General features: G+C 36.5%; 1 protein-coding gene across 1 annotated transcript in view; it reads right to left on the minus strand.

Moving 5' to 3' along the window:
- LOC134348078 (cilia- and flagella-associated protein 47-like) overlaps positions 1-17,526 on the minus strand; it is a 712,768-nt gene that overhangs the window by 523,412 nt on the left and 171,830 nt on the right. Inside the window, exons 23-25 of the mRNA XM_063050919.1 lie at positions 3,210-3,310; positions 2,922-3,084; positions 635-833 (exon numbers count right to left, since the gene is read on the minus strand). Coding sequence (XP_062906989.1) covers positions 635-833; positions 2,922-3,084; positions 3,210-3,310 — 463 coding nt within the window. The remainder of the gene's footprint in view (positions 1-634; positions 834-2,921; positions 3,085-3,209; positions 3,311-17,526) is intronic.

Consider the following 17,526-nt stretch of genomic DNA (forward strand, 5'->3'; position numbering starts at 1 on the left):
CAAGCTTCCAAAACTACCTTCTTGGTAAACACAGATAAGAAGTATTCATTTCAAATCTCACCCATCTCCTGTTGCTCCACACAAAGATGACTAAACTGATGCATCAGGGGTCCTAATCATGCTCTAGTTACCCTTATATAATCTTGTAGGATTCTCCTTTACCTTATCAGCCAAAACTGTCTCATGCCCCCTTTCTGCATTCCTTTTTCCCTCCGAAGTGCATCGCTGTATCCCTTATACCCCTTAAGGGATTTACCTGCTAACAGCTTCTCCCAACAAAACATGGCAGGTTCCAGTCTAATACAATCAAAATTAGCCGTGCCCGATTTTAGAGCTTTAAATTGGGTATACCAGTACTATCCTTGTCCTTGAATATATTAAAAACTAATAGAATTATGACTATTGGTCCCAAAGACCAGAACGTTTTTGCATCTCTTTCAGTTTATTCTGTTACTTATTCATACCAACTTCTGTTTTATACTTTCAAAGTCCAATAACTCACATTTTCTTTTATTCCAAATTGCAGTATGTTTCTAAATATTCTCTGTTATTTTATAAACCTAATGAAAAGACACTAGCAATAATTAACTTCATGTTAGAATAACAGTAAACAAAAGAAATAAAATGTTCAAACCTTAAATAGTTTAAACAAGTAATTTGGACTGTTGCTGAAGTCTCCCTGTTTAGAGGAACTGGGTTCAGGTTCACAAAGTGGGGATCTATAATCATTTTAGGGATATGTATGATACCATTCACAGAAATTACTCGATAAGGGATGCTCTTATCCTCATTAATAAACATGGGTATTTCAGCCTCATAATTGCCTGGGCAACCTGAAAAATATGCAAGCAGAGAAAAAATATTATCAGTTTTGGAGGTAATATGATACAAATTATTGACATTCTTCTCAATTCACCAGAAACTCCCTCTGCTCTATCCTCACAGAAATATATGCAAACATTAAAATAATTTTCAAACAAGCAAGGAATACCATTTAAATGAAACAAATTAACATAGAAAAAGCTAGATCAGATAAAACATGTGTAGCCTCCCTGGCCAGCCTCAGGGTCGCTCGGCTCGCTGTCGTCTAGGGAAACAGCCCTCGGCCCTGGCAAACTGGGTAATTAGCTTGTGTGGATGCTGTGTGATATACCCCACCCCGCCCAAATAACAGACAATACACCAGATATGATTAAGTGATTTACAGTTTATAGATATTACTGGAACTATATAATTAATAGAGAATAAAATATAAAAGGAAAATAAAAGTCGCCACACTCATCAAAGTTCAATCTCTTCGTGCACAAACAGTTGGAGCTCAGGACCCTTCTTCTTCACCCTGCAACCCCTCGCACCACCTCGACCAGGCGCCTGGGACCAACAATGGTGGTCGACCAGACGCTCCACACGAGTCCGTCTCCGTCTCCTCTCCTCACTGAACGCACCGCTCGGGATCTGACCCCGTTAGCAGACGTCACAGCACCTGGTCCATCCTCTGTCTCTCTCTCCCACCTTCTGCCCCCAAAACCCGCGCATACAATCTCTGACAGACACCCCACAGGCATAACAACTAACCCAATTGGTTCATTTGTCCTCTTATCAGTAGATAATCCAAAACAAACTGCCAGTGCAAGAACTTTCTCAGTGTTTAACATAACAAAGAAGCATTCCCAAGTATAACATAACAAGGAAGCCATTTTAATTAGCCTACACAGTAACATAAAAGACGAAACCCCCTTACACATGCAACATTTTTGAGGTGGTAATAAGATGTAATAAGTGTTTTTATTTTGATTAGTTTTGGAGTTTGCAAAACATAACAAGCTTCTAATTTAAAATAATCTACCTGTTTTAATCTACAACACTTGGATTTTAAAAATGGATTTTTGTCATGAAGCAAACTGAAGTTCTTGAAATTAATGGGGCTAATCAGCTTAACTTCAAATACTTGGCAATATAAAGACAATTCTAAATGTAAACGCCTACATGTAACTAGCATGCAGTAAGTTTTGCCTGAATCTAATCTATATCTCTACGTCTACTCATAATACAAAGCAGGATACCTTTTATAATATTGGAAATAAGATTTTGTGGCTAACGTAAAGAGAAATTAACAGGTGATGAAAGTGATATTTTTTCCACTGGAGAAGAGATTTAAGTATTTTGAGGACAATAACTCTAAAGTGGAACTATCACAATGTTTGGTATTGGGTGCTTAGTTTAGACACCTACTTTCTGAGGCATATTACTGCACAAAGGTAATTCAAAGACAGAAGAATGACCCTGAAATGCATGGCTCAAAGTTATGACAGCTGACTTGGGAATATAGTTGCTTATGGAGAATGGGGTTGGGTGGTGGCAGGTGATATGAAAAGATGTGCTTAACTTAAGCAGCTCAAGGATAATCTTAACAGATATTGTACATCAAACTTATATGACAGGTGAAGACTCAAACATCTGATGTCATTTATAACATTTTGGAGTCATATGGCATGTATTGTATGAATTTTGCATAATTTTTTACGATGTTGAATACCATTCAATTAATTTCTGGCCATCAAATAGCCTTCTAATATCTACAATGAATACACTAGAGTTTCTTAAGTAATTATGCTTTATAACTTTCTCTCTCTGATGGACCTTTGTAATGACTTTAACTGATTGTTTTCAAGTGAAATTTACAGCAGGTACTAAAAAAAAACTTCAATTCACTTTGCTATGACAAAAATAAGAATTTTAAGAACAACAAAATAACAAGATGATGAAATAATTTGCAATTAAATCAGTTTACAGCCAGTTACTTTTGCTTCTGAGAAGTAAGTCACTTACCACAGGCAAGAATCTAAAGTACTACTGTGGTTTCTGAAACAGCTTCAAAAGAAAATTATTCTTAAAAGCATATTTTCACAATAAATACCTACGTGGGCAAAAGCCAACTGTAATGCAGTGTCTTTGGCTGGGTTGAAGACTCCCATTAAAGTCATAGATTCTGAAAATACCCTCATTGAGAGCTTTGTTTTGTTGACTGTTTAAATCGAAAATCCATTTTACCTCTTTACTCGAAGTATTCAGTATTTCAATTTTCTTTCAGATTATACAAAAATAAAAGTAAAACAATGGTCAATAACGCTTTTCTTCAATTAAGACAAAGAAAATGTCACTTTTAGATGGTAAGAAGAAGTACTAATTATAGACATTGAATATGATACCTTTATAAAAGATTCTGCTGCAATAACACCTAAATCATTGTATCCTGTCATTAGGGAGAATTCCACCTTTGTAGTTGAAAGTTCAATTGGTGGATGAAGTGCTGAAAGATGAAGTTAACAATTTTGTTGATCTCTCATTTTGTTTCAAGTAAAGAAAAGTAATACAAAATTTTATGAATGATAAAATGAATAATATGAAAATATATCAAAAAAAATTATCTAAATTAAAAGCAATATATATTAAATCAACAAACTACAGATCAGGAGGGAGATCAAAATTTGATTCTCACTAGATTAGATAATTAAGACACATGCAGAATTAAGATAATCCAAATAAATTATAAAACACTGCAATAGGTTTAAGGTTTCAACATGTGAAACTGATCAAAGTGTAGAATACCAGCATTCAGAATGGATCTCATTTGCCCTCATTTAATCTTACTGGTAAAATCCACAATGGTTACACAAAATTTTAACAGCACTGCATTTTTACATGGATTTATAGAAGTACTGCTCTTAAATTGCAGGAAATAACACAACAGACGATTCATTAAGGTCTTCTTCACTTTATCTAAGGTGCCCTTTGAAGCTGTGAGTAATTTGTGTAATTCCATTGCAGTTCTATGGGTTTTGAGTTGACTGATGCGGCCAATGAGGTACCTGCAGTCACAGTTACAAGAGAATCAGGAGGTCCTTCATCGGGATGGCAGCAGTGTGGTATGGGAGGTAGTACCTCCTTCTGTGATTTACGCTGTGAATCTATGGAGCCCAATGAATGAACTCAAGGTCCTAAATGTTTCCCTGAATGCTCCTTTTCGGCTTTGATTTATCATTAGCCAGGAATTTCCATGAGTCAGTGGAGATGTTGCACTTTTTCAAGTTGGCTTTGAGAGCATTCTTTCATCTATTTCTTCTGATCACTTGGCAATTCCTCAGCAGAGTGGAGCTCAGAATAAAGTATCTATTTTAAAAGTCTTATATCAAGCATATTGTTGGTTCATCATAGCTAACTATGTGTAATTGATGCATTAATGCCTTAGATGTAGGCCTGGGAGAGGAAACTAAAAAGCTTCATTCTTGCTTCAGATAAATAAGGAGAATCCTGAAGAAACATGTTTTTTTGGTACAAATGCTTAAAATATCTGCAATAAGTAATCCAGAAGTGTTCACAGAAGTATTCAAGAGACCACCTGTAGACCACATTTTTTGTGTTCACACACACTTCAAATGGTGAAAGGCTGTTCTCCCTCTCCAATCAGGCTTTTCTGAAATCCAAGTAAACCATGCACAATGATTTGTATTACTCCTTATAATTTCCTTGATGCTAGTCTATAGATCATGTCCATTATGTACATGTATCTGGATGAATAGAACAGGGATTTAGGGACCGGCTATTTCCCTGCTGAAAGAATGCAGTTGAGAAATACCTCAGTGATAACTGTCCCTGTAGTAATCAGCAGGACTATGCATCTACTGTTTTAACTTTAAACATATTTTTTTTTCTGTGAAAATAGTCATGATACCGTAAGTTTTAACAAATAAAACCACGTAACAACTCATTTATTGAACACCAAAAAACTGAACACAAGGAGTGTTAATAAGCCTTTACATAATTATGTCATCAATCAGACCAGTCTCTTAAAGTAAAACCCCAACTCAATGTTGGTGGTCGTGAATTATGTACTTTCCACCAATTATATAACCCTACACAGCCCCCCCACCCCCACCAGAATTCACTAAAACCATTAATGGGAGCCTGTCTGGAGCTCAAATGCGCTGCCGGGCTCAGGTCCTATATTCCAAGGGTGGAGGAACAGCAGGTACCTCTGGCTCATCCAAAGGTGCGTTGACATGCTCATGGTCATGTTATGATGGCAGGAGCATAGCAGTGGAATCCTCCAAATCCTGGTAGGCCAGTTTAAGGCAATCTACCAAAATACATTCAGGTTTACCCCTCTTATCCATGATAAAAGTCTTTTCTCTCTGTTCCAAAACACAGAACAGGCCTAAGGGGATGTTGGTGTGCATTAATGTGGACAAAAACAAATGAGGCGGAATGTAGGGGGAAACCTGTAGTCAATCACAAATACGAGAAAGTCTGCAGATCCTGGAAATCCAAAGCAACACAAACAAAACACTGGAGCAGCTCAGTAGGTCAGGCAGCATCTATGGAGAAGAGTAAACAGTCAATGTTTCAGGCTGAGGCCCTTCTTCATGACTGAGAAGGAAGGGGAAAGATACTAGAATAAAAAGGTCAGAGGAGGGGAAAGAGGCCAGCTGGAAGGTAATAAGCAAAGCCAGGTGGGTGGGAAAGGTCAAGGGATGGAGAAGAAGGAATCTGATAGGAGAGGAGAGTGGACAATAGAATAAAGGGAAGGAGGAGGGGACCCAGGGGAAAATAATAATCAGGTGAGAAGAAGCAAAAGTGGGGGAGGGCAGGGAAATTTGTTCACCAGAAAGAGGTGCTGGAGGGTACCCAGACAGAATATAAAGCGTTGCTCCTCCACCCTGGGGGTGGCCTCATCTTAACACAAAAGGCGGCCATAGATCAACACATCGGAATAGAAATGGGAATCGGAATTAAAATGTTTGGCCACTGGGAAGTCCTACTTGTAGTGGATGTTGCAGAGGTGCTCAATGAAGCAGGTCCTTAACTTACAACGGGTCTCACCAACATCTGGAGACAAACTATCAACTGACATCTTTGGTAAACCTATTGCATTGATTCCCATGGTTATCTCAGCCATATCTATTCCCACATTATCTCCTGTAAAAATACTATTATTCCCTTTTCTCAATTTCTTCACTTCTGCCACATCTGTTCCCAGGACACAGCTTTCCATTCCTGGACATCAGTGATGTCCTCTTTCTTTAAAGAACAGGTTTTCCCTTTCCCCACTATTGATGCTGCCCTCAACCACATCTCCTCCAATTCCCAAAACCCCATCTTCCCACCACTTTAATAGTTATGGAGTACCTCTTGTCCTTATCTACCACTCCATCAGCCTCTGCATCCAATACACTATCCTCCATGACTTCCAGCATCTACAAAGGGCTCCTACCACTAAACATATCCTTACCAAACCCCACCCCCCACACTTCCTGCGGGGATCACTCCCTCTGCAATTCCCTTGTCCATTCATCCCTCCCAGCTAATCTCCCTCCAGGCACTGCAAGGGTTTAAGTGCTACACCTGCCTATATACCTCCTCCCTCAGGGCCCCACACAGTCCTTCCAGGTGAGGCAACCCTCCACCTGCGAATCTGCTATGGTTGTCTATTGTGTCTGATGCTCCTGATGTGGCCTCCACTACATTGGTGAGACTCATCATAAATTGGGGGACCGCTCCGTTGGGCACCTCTGCATCATCTGCCACAAGGGGACTTTCTGATGGCCAAATATTTTAATTCCTATTCCTGTTCTGACATGTCGATCCATGGCCTCCTCTTGTGCCAAGATGACGCCATCCTCACGGTGGAGGAGCAACACCTGAGTTCCTCCAACATTTTGGGTGTGTTCCTGAGGAAGTAGGGGTGCACCTGTGCCTCTTCATAATTGCACTAACATGTTAGGCCTGGGTCAGGTCCTCCAAAATGATAACACTGGGGAATATAAAGTTGCTGATCCTCTCCACTTCTGATGAGGATGGACTCATGGACGTCTGATTTCCTCCTCCTGAAGTCAATAATCAGCTCCTTGGTTTTGCTGACATTGAGTAAGAAGCTGTTGCTGTGGCATCACCCAACCAGATTTTCAATCTCACTCCTATATGCTGATTTGTCACCACCTACAATAGTGATTTCATCAACAACTTGAATATGTGCTTAGCCACACAGTCATAAGTATGAAGTGAGTAGAGCAAGGGGGCTAAGCACACAGCCTAGTGGTACAACTGTGTTGATGGAGATTGTAGAGGAGATGTTGTTGCTAATCTGAATTGACTGGGATCTGCAAGTGAGGAAATCCAAGACCTAATCTCACAGGAGGTACTGAGGCCAAGGTCTTGAAGCTTACTGATTAGTTTTGAAGGGACAATCGTATTGAATACTGAGGTGTAGTTAATAACGAGCACACTGATGTATGTATTTTTGTTGTCCAGATATTCCAGGATTGAGTGAAGAGCCAATAACCATATAACCATATAACAATTACGGTACGGAAACCGGCCATCTTGGCCCTTCTAGTCTGTGCCGAACTCTTACCCCATCCTATTCCCACCGACCTGCACTCAGCCCATGACCCTCCATTCCTTTCCTGTCCATATATCTATCCAATTTAACTTTAAATGACAACATAGAACCTGCCTCAACCACTTCCTCTGGAAGTTCATTCCACACAGCTGCCACTCTCTGAGTAAAGAAGCTCCTCCTCATGTTACCCCTAAACTTTTGTCCTCTAATTCTCAACCCATGCCTTCTTGTTTGAATCTTCCCCACTCTCAATGGAAAAAGTCTAACCACGTCAACTCTATCAATCCCCCTCATAATTTTAAACCCCTCTATCAAGTCTCCCCTCAACCTTCTACGCTCCAAAGGATAAAGACCTAACTTGTTCAACCATTCTCTGTAACTTAGGAGATCAAACCCAGGCAACATTTTAGTAAACCTCCTCTGTACTCTCTCAATTTTATTGACATCTTTCCTATAATTCAGTGACCAGAACTGTACACAATACTCCAGATTTGGCCTTACCAATGCCTTATACAAATTCAACATTACATCCCAACTCCTATACTCAATGCTCTGATTAATAAAGGCCAGCAAACCAAAAGCTTTCTTCACCACCCTATCCACATGAGATTCCATCTTCAGGGAACTATGCACCATTATTCCTAGATCCCTCTATTCTAAAGCATTCTTTAATGCCCTACCATTTACTATGTATGTCCTATTTTGATTCGATCTACCAAAATGAAATGGCATCTGCTGTGGACCTGGTGCCCCAGTTGGCAAAATGTAGTGGATCCAAGTCACTTCTCAAGCAGAAGTTGATACGTTTCATCATCAAAACACTTAATCACTGTAAATGCAAGTGCTACTGGATGAAGTCATCGAGGCAGGTTACCATGTTCTTCTTAGGCACCAGTATAAGTGAAGCCTGCTTAAAGCAGGTGAGTACATCAGACTGTCGAAGCCAGAGGTTATAGATCACAGTGAACTTTCCAGCCAGTTGATCGGCACAGTTCTTTTGTGTGATTGAAGTAAATATCCAGATTGTATTTCTCCTGCCTTTGATGGACAGGAAGCGCTTGAACAATTTTCCACATTATTAGGTGGACACCAAATTTATAGATGGAGCCACAGCTCATTCTGGAGCGTGTTTATAGGAAAATTTATTATGGCAATACATAAACAGTATGTCACCATATACTACCTTGAAATTCATTTTCCTGCAGGCATTTACAGTAGAACAGGGAAATACGACAAAATCAATTAAAAAAAAATTACGCACAAAGATTGATGAAGGAGACTTCCGCCTGCAGCTCAATGGAGTAATACATACATTTTGTGGCTGCCTTTAATTCCTCCTTTTCCCCAGTCTAAACTTTGAATTATTCAACTTTTATTTTTTGGATTTTAGAGGGAAATAGTGGTCATTATGTCGTATCCTTTAAGAAGTGGAAAACAGCCTTTTGAACCCAGCAATGGAAAGGAAAAAACTTAGAAAGAAAAATCAGAAGATATGCCTGTCTGGCTGAGCATTTGGAACGTACATTGGTGGCTCTCAATAACAAAATGGATAATAACACTTCTGAGTTGAAGTCGTTCCAACAGAGTTTACAGACTATTGAGGAAAATATTCTTTCCTTGAATACTGAGTTTAAAGAATCGAAATGTCAGATTGCGGATATTTCAACCCGACTGGAATAGGCTCAATGCAAAATTGTCGATTTAGAGGCAAAGTCTTGTCAAAATAACATTTGTATTTTAGGTCTTCTGGAACACTCTGAATCTGGGAATCTATTGGATTATTTTGCCAATCTGTTTCAATCTCTGTCCCGGATATTCTATCTCAGCCTCCCGAGATTGAAAGAGCTCACAGAATTTTTACTTCGTCAGGTAAAGCTCGACCAATTTTAGTTAACTTGCTTCGGCTTTAAAGTTAAAGATCAAATCGTAAAATGTGCCAGAAAACAGAAAGTTTTTTAATTTAACGGTTCCAAGATCCGTTTTTATGAAGATTATCCACGGGAAGTTATGGAACAACGGATCAAATTCATACCGGTCATGAAAATCGCTTATGAAAAAACTCTTTTTCCATTCTTGAGATATCCAGCGAGATTAAAGCTATTTCCTAAAGACTCTACCCCTCGTGTCTTCTTGGATCCCCAAGCGGCATTGGATTTTGTCAACTCTATTGTGGAATCGGCTGAAGTATGAAGGATATTAGAGTCTCCGAATAATTCTCTGAAAAAAAACAGGATTTGAAGATTTCGGTATGCTGAAGATATCTTTTGATTGATGGATTACTTAAAGAAGAGGTGGCCTTCTTGGTTTGATTAAAGAATGACTTTTTTTTGAAGACTGTTTAGTATACGGAGTGAATTAATACAGCGGGTAGATTGTGAACTGGTTTGATTATCTGTCTCTATTTTTCTTTTTCTTTATTAATTAAGTGATAGTTTCCTTGCAGTTTATATAGATTTTTTTTCTTATATTATGGAGTGTTTAGTAATAGATAATTAGCTTTAATTCTTTTGTGAAATAAGGTAGTAAGTTAAAGAATAATGATTTTCTCTCTTTAGAGATTAAACTGTTTGAGTTAATAGTATTGTTTTGGTGTCTTTGGAGACTGTCTCCGCATTCCTTTAGCCTATTTTCAATGACTAAGTATAAACATTTTTTTCTTCGCTGGGCTTTCTTATCTTAAGGTTACATATTTTCGTTGTAAGGGGGAGGGGGGAATTGGGAGAAAAAACTTTTAATCATTACTTAAACTGAGCAGCACGCGGAATTCCGTTCTTATGTCTTTTCTTGGGGATGCATTCCGACCTTTCTTTCTTTTGCCGGATTTCCTTCTTTGGGGATGGTGGGAAGTTTGGGGGTATTTTTGTATTTTGGGGTTTTATTGTGGGATTTTTTTTTTCCACACACACTTTTTGTATTTTTTCCCATTATGGAGCTCCGGAGCATGGCATTTTCTATTTTGTTATATTCATCACTGCCATCTTTGATTAGCCTGTGATGGTGTACGTGTATTGTTGTGTTTAAGAATCATATTCAATGGTACTTAAACAGATAAACGTTATTAGTTGGAATGTATGTGGCTGGAATCATCCTGTTAAGCGAAAGAAGACATTTAAAGTTTTTAATCGATTCCAGCTCGATATAATTTCTGTTCAAGAAACGCATATCAGAACGGGCGATCAAAATAGGTTTTTTAAAACATGGAAGGGCCTTCAATATCATGCTACTTGTCAAAATAAAACAAAGGGAGTATCCATTTTTATTAAATCTAATATTTTATTTATTCAAGAAGACATTGTTTCAGATAATAATGGTAGATTTTTAATTATTAAAGGAACAACTTGTAATAGAAAAATTGTCCTGGTGAATTTATACGGACTTAATGTAGATGATCCTTCTTTTTTTAAAAAATGTATTTGGTTTATTACCAGGCTTAAATGAATATATGCTGCTGATGGGAGGTGACTTCAACTGTTGTTTAAACCCTTTGACTGACAAAAGTTCAACCAATCAGCAGCTTCTGAGTCGTTTGGCAACACTTATTAATTCTTTTTTAACTGATTACGGTTAGATAGAAATCTGGAGAAAGTTACAACCTAATGACAGAGATTATTCTTTTTATTCACATGTTCATAATAAATATTTGAGAATTGATTACTTTATAGCTGATTTCCGATTTTTGCCTAAAGTTCAGAAATGTGAATATGATGCTATTGCAGTCTCGAACCATGCGCCTTTAAGCTTAACTTTTGACTTAAATGATGTTAGTAATGTAAACTTGCCTTGGCGCTTTCCAGAAAATTTATTACATAGTTCGGACTTGGTTAAATTTATAGAGATTCAGATAAAAGATTTCTTTCTTTTTAATAATACGGGAGATGTTTCGAAATTGATTATATGGGATACACTCAAAGCATATTTGCGAGGTCAGATAATACCTTATTTGGCTAAACTTAAGAAACTGACAAAAATAGAGTTAGATAGAATTTCCAAACTAATTAAAGATCTGGATAACACTTATGCAGTTTCTCCTAATGTTGATTTATTTAAACAAAGGGTTGAACTTCAATCACAATATAATTTACTATTGAAAGAAATTTGCTTAAATTAAAAAGTCAATTTTATATGTTTGGAGATAAAAGTAACAAGCTATTAACATCTCAACCTAAAGCAGTTAGAGCTAAAAGGCAAATTTTAAAAATTCATAAGGGAGGTGGTAGTTTTGCTAGTAATTATGAAGATATTAATAAAATTTTTCAAGACTATTACAGTGAACTCTATAAATCTCAGTTTCCAGCTGACCCTTCTAATATGTATGCCTTTTCACAAAAGATTGATTTTCCTAGAATATCTATTGGAGATCAGCAAATTCTTGCTGCTCCTTTCACTGAAAGAGAAATTCAGAAAGCTATTCTTTCAATGCAATCTGGTACAGCTCCAGGATTGCATGGTTTTACTGTAGGGTTTTATAAAAAACTTGAACATTTGCTTACTCCTTATATGTTGGAAATGCTTAAAGATTCTTTTCTGTTAGGAGAGTTACCTTTCACATTTTATGAAGCTCCTATTTCTTTAATTCTTAAGAAAGATAAAGATCCTGCTGATTGTTCTTCATATAGACCTATTTCATTATTAAATGTGGATGCCAAAATTCTTTCAAAAATAATGGCTAATCGGATGGAGAATATACCTGCTAAGATTATTCCTCAGGATCAAACGGGTTTTATAAAAGGCCGTTATTCTTTTTCTAATACTCGGAGATTGTTAAATGTTATATACTCATCCCTCTCTAAGACCCCCCAGTGTGTTGTTCCTCCAGATGCTGAAAAGGCATTTGATAGAGTTGAATGGAAATAGCTATTTAAAGTTTTAGAGAAATTTAGCTTTGGTACTAATTTTAATAAATGGATTAGATTGATATATAAAAGCCCTATTGCTACTGTTATCACTAATAACCGTAGATCCCCCTTTTTTCAACTTTTCCGGGGTACGAGACAAGGATGTCCATTAAGTCCTCTGCTATTTAACTTGATGTTGGAACCCTTGGCTATTGCACTTCGTGAAGCTAAAAATATTCAAGGAATTTCTATAAATGGGACTATTCATAAGATCTCCCTTCATGCGGATGATCTTTTGGTTTATATTTCGAATCCCGAAGAATCTATTCCTAGCTTATTGAAATTATTAAATGAATTTGGATTGTTTTCAGGATATAAATTAAACCTGCATAAAAGTGAATTATTTCCTTTAAATGATTCCACATCTATATATGGTAATATTCCTCTAAAAGTTATGTATTCTTTTAAATATTTAGGTATTATCATCGTTAAAAACTACGGATACCTTTATAGAGCTAATTTAGTTCCCTTAGTGGATTTTATGAAGCAATTTTTTTCTAGATGGAATCCACTTATGCTTTCGTTAGTAGGTCGAATTCATGCAGTTAAAATGATGATTTTACCAAAATTTTTATATGTATTTCAAAACATTCCTATTTTTCTAACTAAGAAGTTTTTTGATCAGGTTGACTCTATTATTTCATCTTTTGTTTGGAATAATAAAAGACCAAGAATTGGAAAATGTCATTTACAAAAATTAAAAAAGGATGGAGGTCTTACCTTGCCTAATTTAAGAATGTACTATTGGGTGGTTAATATACGTTATGTGCGTTCTTGGTTATATTGGACCGATAAAAGGAACGACCATCTTGGGTTGATTTGGAATTGAAAATTGTGAAACAACTTCATTTAACTTCGTTATTAGGAGCTCCTTTACCTGTACAATTAGCCAAAATTTCTATTCTAAATATAAATCCTATGATTAATCAATCATTACGAATTTGGTACCCGTTTTGTAAGTTTTTTAATCTTAAAAAATTTAACCTTTTTAGTTTAATTTATCGAAACTATTTATTTAAACCTTCACTTAGTGATCCTACTTTTTCTCTTTGGAGGAATACAGGAATTTTTTCCTTTATGGACTTGTTTCAAGAAGGTCGATTGATGTCCTTTGAGAAATTAGTAACTAAATACTCTCTCTCATACTCACATTTTTTGCAATGTCTTCAGGTCAGACATTTTTTACAAGAATATTTAAAGTAATTTTCCATATATACAAGACTCTGACCTGTTAGGCATTATTTTAAAAATGAACCCTTTAGTGAAAGGTTTTATTGAGAAAATTTATAATTTATTATTACAACAGGATAATTATCCTTTACTTAAGATTAAGCAAGATTGGGCAATGAGCTTGATATGACCTTGATAACAGAGGATTGGTTGCGAATTCTGAAGCTGGTTAACTCTTCTTCAATTTGTGCCAGTCATTCTCTAATTCAATTTAAAATTGTACATCGTTATTATTTGACGAAAGAGAGATTGTCTAAAATATTTCCTAATGTAAATAGTCAGTGTGATAGATGCAAAACTGTGATAGCTACATTGACACATATGTTTTGGTCGTGTTCTGTATTGAAATAATTTTGGAAATCTATTTTTTCTACAATCTCTAAAGCTTTAAAAATCAATTTACAACCTAATAAATTGACAGTTTTGTTTGATATAATTCCTCAACATATTCACGGTATTTCTATATCTGACCAATACGTAATTGCATTTGTCACATTATTGGCTAGAAGGGCTATTTTATTAAAATGGAAAGATGCCTCCACTCCCACTTTGATACAATGGTTCTCTCAGGTGATGTTATGTCTTAGTTTGGAAAAAATTAGAAGTCGAACTTTTGATCCCAAATTTGACTTCGAGAAAAGGTGGGGTTCTTTTGCCAGTTATTACCATTCGACTTGAGTTAATACAGATGGTCCTTCTCTGATGCTTGCTTATATACATTTGGTTGGTGGTTTGATGTCTTTTTTTATGGAAGCTTGTATGGCGCATAGCTCCGGGTTTGTGCTCCAAATAGGTTTTTTTTCCTTGTTTTTAGTTATTAGGGGTTTTCTCTGTTTTAGTTAGTAAGGGTTCTTTTTTTTATTTCTTTCCTTTTTCCATAAAAAAAACCTTAATACTTTGTTTTTTGATTATTATTGATATATTGCTCAGCCTGGTTGATAGTTTAACTTTTACTTTACATATGGATATGTTATCTTGATTATTTTGATGTATTTTTTTCTGTTGTTGATTTTCAATAATAATTAATAAAAAGATTTTTTAAAAAAAGATTGATGAACAACCAATGTGCAAAACAAGACAATTTGTGAAAATTTAAAATAAGTATGTAAATAATACTGAGAACATTGGTTGAGTCCTTTAAAGTGAGTCCATAGGTTGTGGAATCAGTTCAGTGTTGAGGTCAATAAAGTTATCCACGCTGTTTCAGGAGCCTGATGGTTGAAGGATAAAACTGTTCCTGACTTGCCACTGTAACCAGAATGTTATCATGCTCCACAGTCTTTGCTGTATCCAGTGTACTCAGCAGCATTCTGATATCATATGGAGTCATTCAAATTGGCCTGAAGACAAGACTTCTGCGTAATAGGGAACACATGTGATGGCAGAAGCAGATCATTCACTCCACACATCAGGTATGGAGATAACAATAAATGCTGCACACTAGTTGTTTGCACTCAGAGATTGAGCTCTATCACCACAGAAGGTGAAGATATTCATTGAGCTTCCTTGCAGTTGTCATTCATCAGTTAGTACCGAACGTGGCTCAATTCCTAAGTTTTGATCTGATCTGGTTGTGGACTTACTTAGCTAGGCCAACAGCAAACCACCTTCCATATTAAGTATGCATTCAATCACTCCCTTGTGGCATCTTCATCAAATTGGTAGATGATTTGACACCCATTATAGTCTATGAACCAAATGTAAGAACTTCAAAAGGAACATAGGTACAGGGAAGACATAAGTGCAGATCAATGTACTATGCCAAGATACGAGGCAGATTAAATCTATATTGTGGTGATAGTATTCTTTATAAAGCCTACATCCCTATTTTCCATCTGTTTAAAATGTGCTGAATAAGTATAGGTACCAAAAGAGATTCCTGCTATAATTATGGTGATTTTTTTACTCTTTATTATGTGCTGAAGTGAGGTGTTATAAATGTTCACAATTTTAAACGAGATAACAACTTTGGCATGGTTGTGGTTTGCCTTCCAAAGGGTGATTGAATTGACATCAATTTTAGCAACACAATTTCCCTATGTTGAAGCAAGAGATCATGAATTCACAAATCTCCAAGAGAGTTTCCTCCTCGCCTTGATCTTAAATGATAACAACTTATTTTGAAACTTGCCCTATAGTTCTATAGTCCCACATGAAGGAAATATCCTTTCAGTTTCTGTCCTGCCCAACCTCCCCAGAATATTATATTTTATTAAGCTCATGTTTCCTTCCTTAAAAAAAAGTAGACTACAAACTAATCCAATTGTTATTCATAAAATAACACTTTCCTCCACAGAATAATCCAAGTGTAGCTTCTCTGAACCATCTCAAATGGAAATAGATCCTTTCTTAAATAAGAAAATTGCACATGGCACTCTAGATATGACGTTATTAATGCCCTGACAAGTTGAAACATGACTTCATTCCTTTGAGTTTTATCCCACTTGTTAAAGACCCAACATTCCATCTGCCTGCATGAACCTGGATGACTTCTTTCAGCATTTCACGTTTGAAGACACTGAGTTCCTTCTGACAGCAACATTCTGTAGTCTCTCTCCATTTAAACAATATTCTGCCTTCTTATTCTTCCACCAAATAACCTCACATATTCCCACATTCTACATGTAATTTATTTTTCCACTCACTTAATATACCATTATCCCTGGCTAAACACTTTTTCCCCTTCCAGTCCAAAAAGAATGTCCATCAATACATTTCAAGTATAACCAAGCACGAGGGGTAAATGGAGCAACAGAGAAATGAGCTTTCAAAACAGGTCGACATGCACAAAACAAGACTGGTTCCCTGAAATGAAGAGCAGTTGATAATCACAGTAAAGCTCCAATTCATTACAAATAATGGAATCAACATTGTCTATATTGGGTGGATGATATGAAATATGTTAAGAAATCCCTGTTTAACTTGCATTGTAAAATCATTCTGAAGACATCAACAAATAAACTATTACACTGATAATCTTATTTCACTGGTAATTCTGCCATTTGTTCAGATAAAATATGGCCCTGAACTTTATTTGGAAAGATACAATCAATTTCAAATTATAGGTTAGATCACAAAAGAAAGCAACAACAGCATAACAGGGATAGCTAATGCCCACAATAGAGAGGAAGTTGGTTGATTAGCTAGAGAAAGCTGAAGTGATTTGTGTGAAATAGTGTGACAACATTGTTCCAAAGATGACCCCTGACCTATATAACAAGGTTGCAATACAAAAATAAGAACAAGTAGCTAACTTTGAGCAGCAGGTGTTGCAGCGGCGGGGGGGGGGGGGGGGCGGTGTGGAGCCAGGGGAAGAGAAAAGCAAAACCAAATTATTTGTTAATATAATTAATAATTGCTACTCTGACCAACATAGCAGTGCTTGTTTATTTACCGCTGAATAAAATACAAACTGAAAATTGATTCACACTCTCAGTAACACCAGAACATTTTCATATGAACTAGAGAGAACCTGGTGCAATTTAGTGAGAAGAATCTGGACCTTGGCAACAATAAATCAGGTCTAATTTATGACAATCAGTTCTATCAAAGCTAGAAAAACATATTATAGAGAAAAAGGTATTTGGCAGAAATAACCAGACTAATGCAGACAAAGAAAATGAGTTACATAGAACAGTTCAGAACAGTAAGAGGCCCCTTGTCACACAATGTTGTGTTGAACCAATTAAATTAGTAATCAAATGGCTAACTAATCTCTTCTGTCTACGTAATGTCCATATTCTCTGTTTTTCTCACATTCATGTGCCTATCTAAATGTCTCTTAAAAATCCCAAATGTATCTGCCTCTGCCACCACCCCAGGCAGTACATTTCTGTCATCCTCCAATCTATTAAAAATCTGCCCCTCACATCTCCTTTAAAATTACCCACTCTCACCTTAAGCACATGCCCTCAGGTTTTAGACATTTCAACCCTGGGAAAGATACTGTCTGTCTACTCTTATCATACCAGGTGAATAAGAGGCATTGATTGGGTGGATAAT

Source organism: Mobula hypostoma, chromosome 6 (genome assembly GCF_963921235.1).
Source record: "Mobula hypostoma chromosome 6, sMobHyp1.1, whole genome shotgun sequence".
NCBI lineage: Eukaryota > Metazoa > Chordata > Chondrichthyes > Myliobatiformes > Myliobatidae > Mobula > Mobula hypostoma.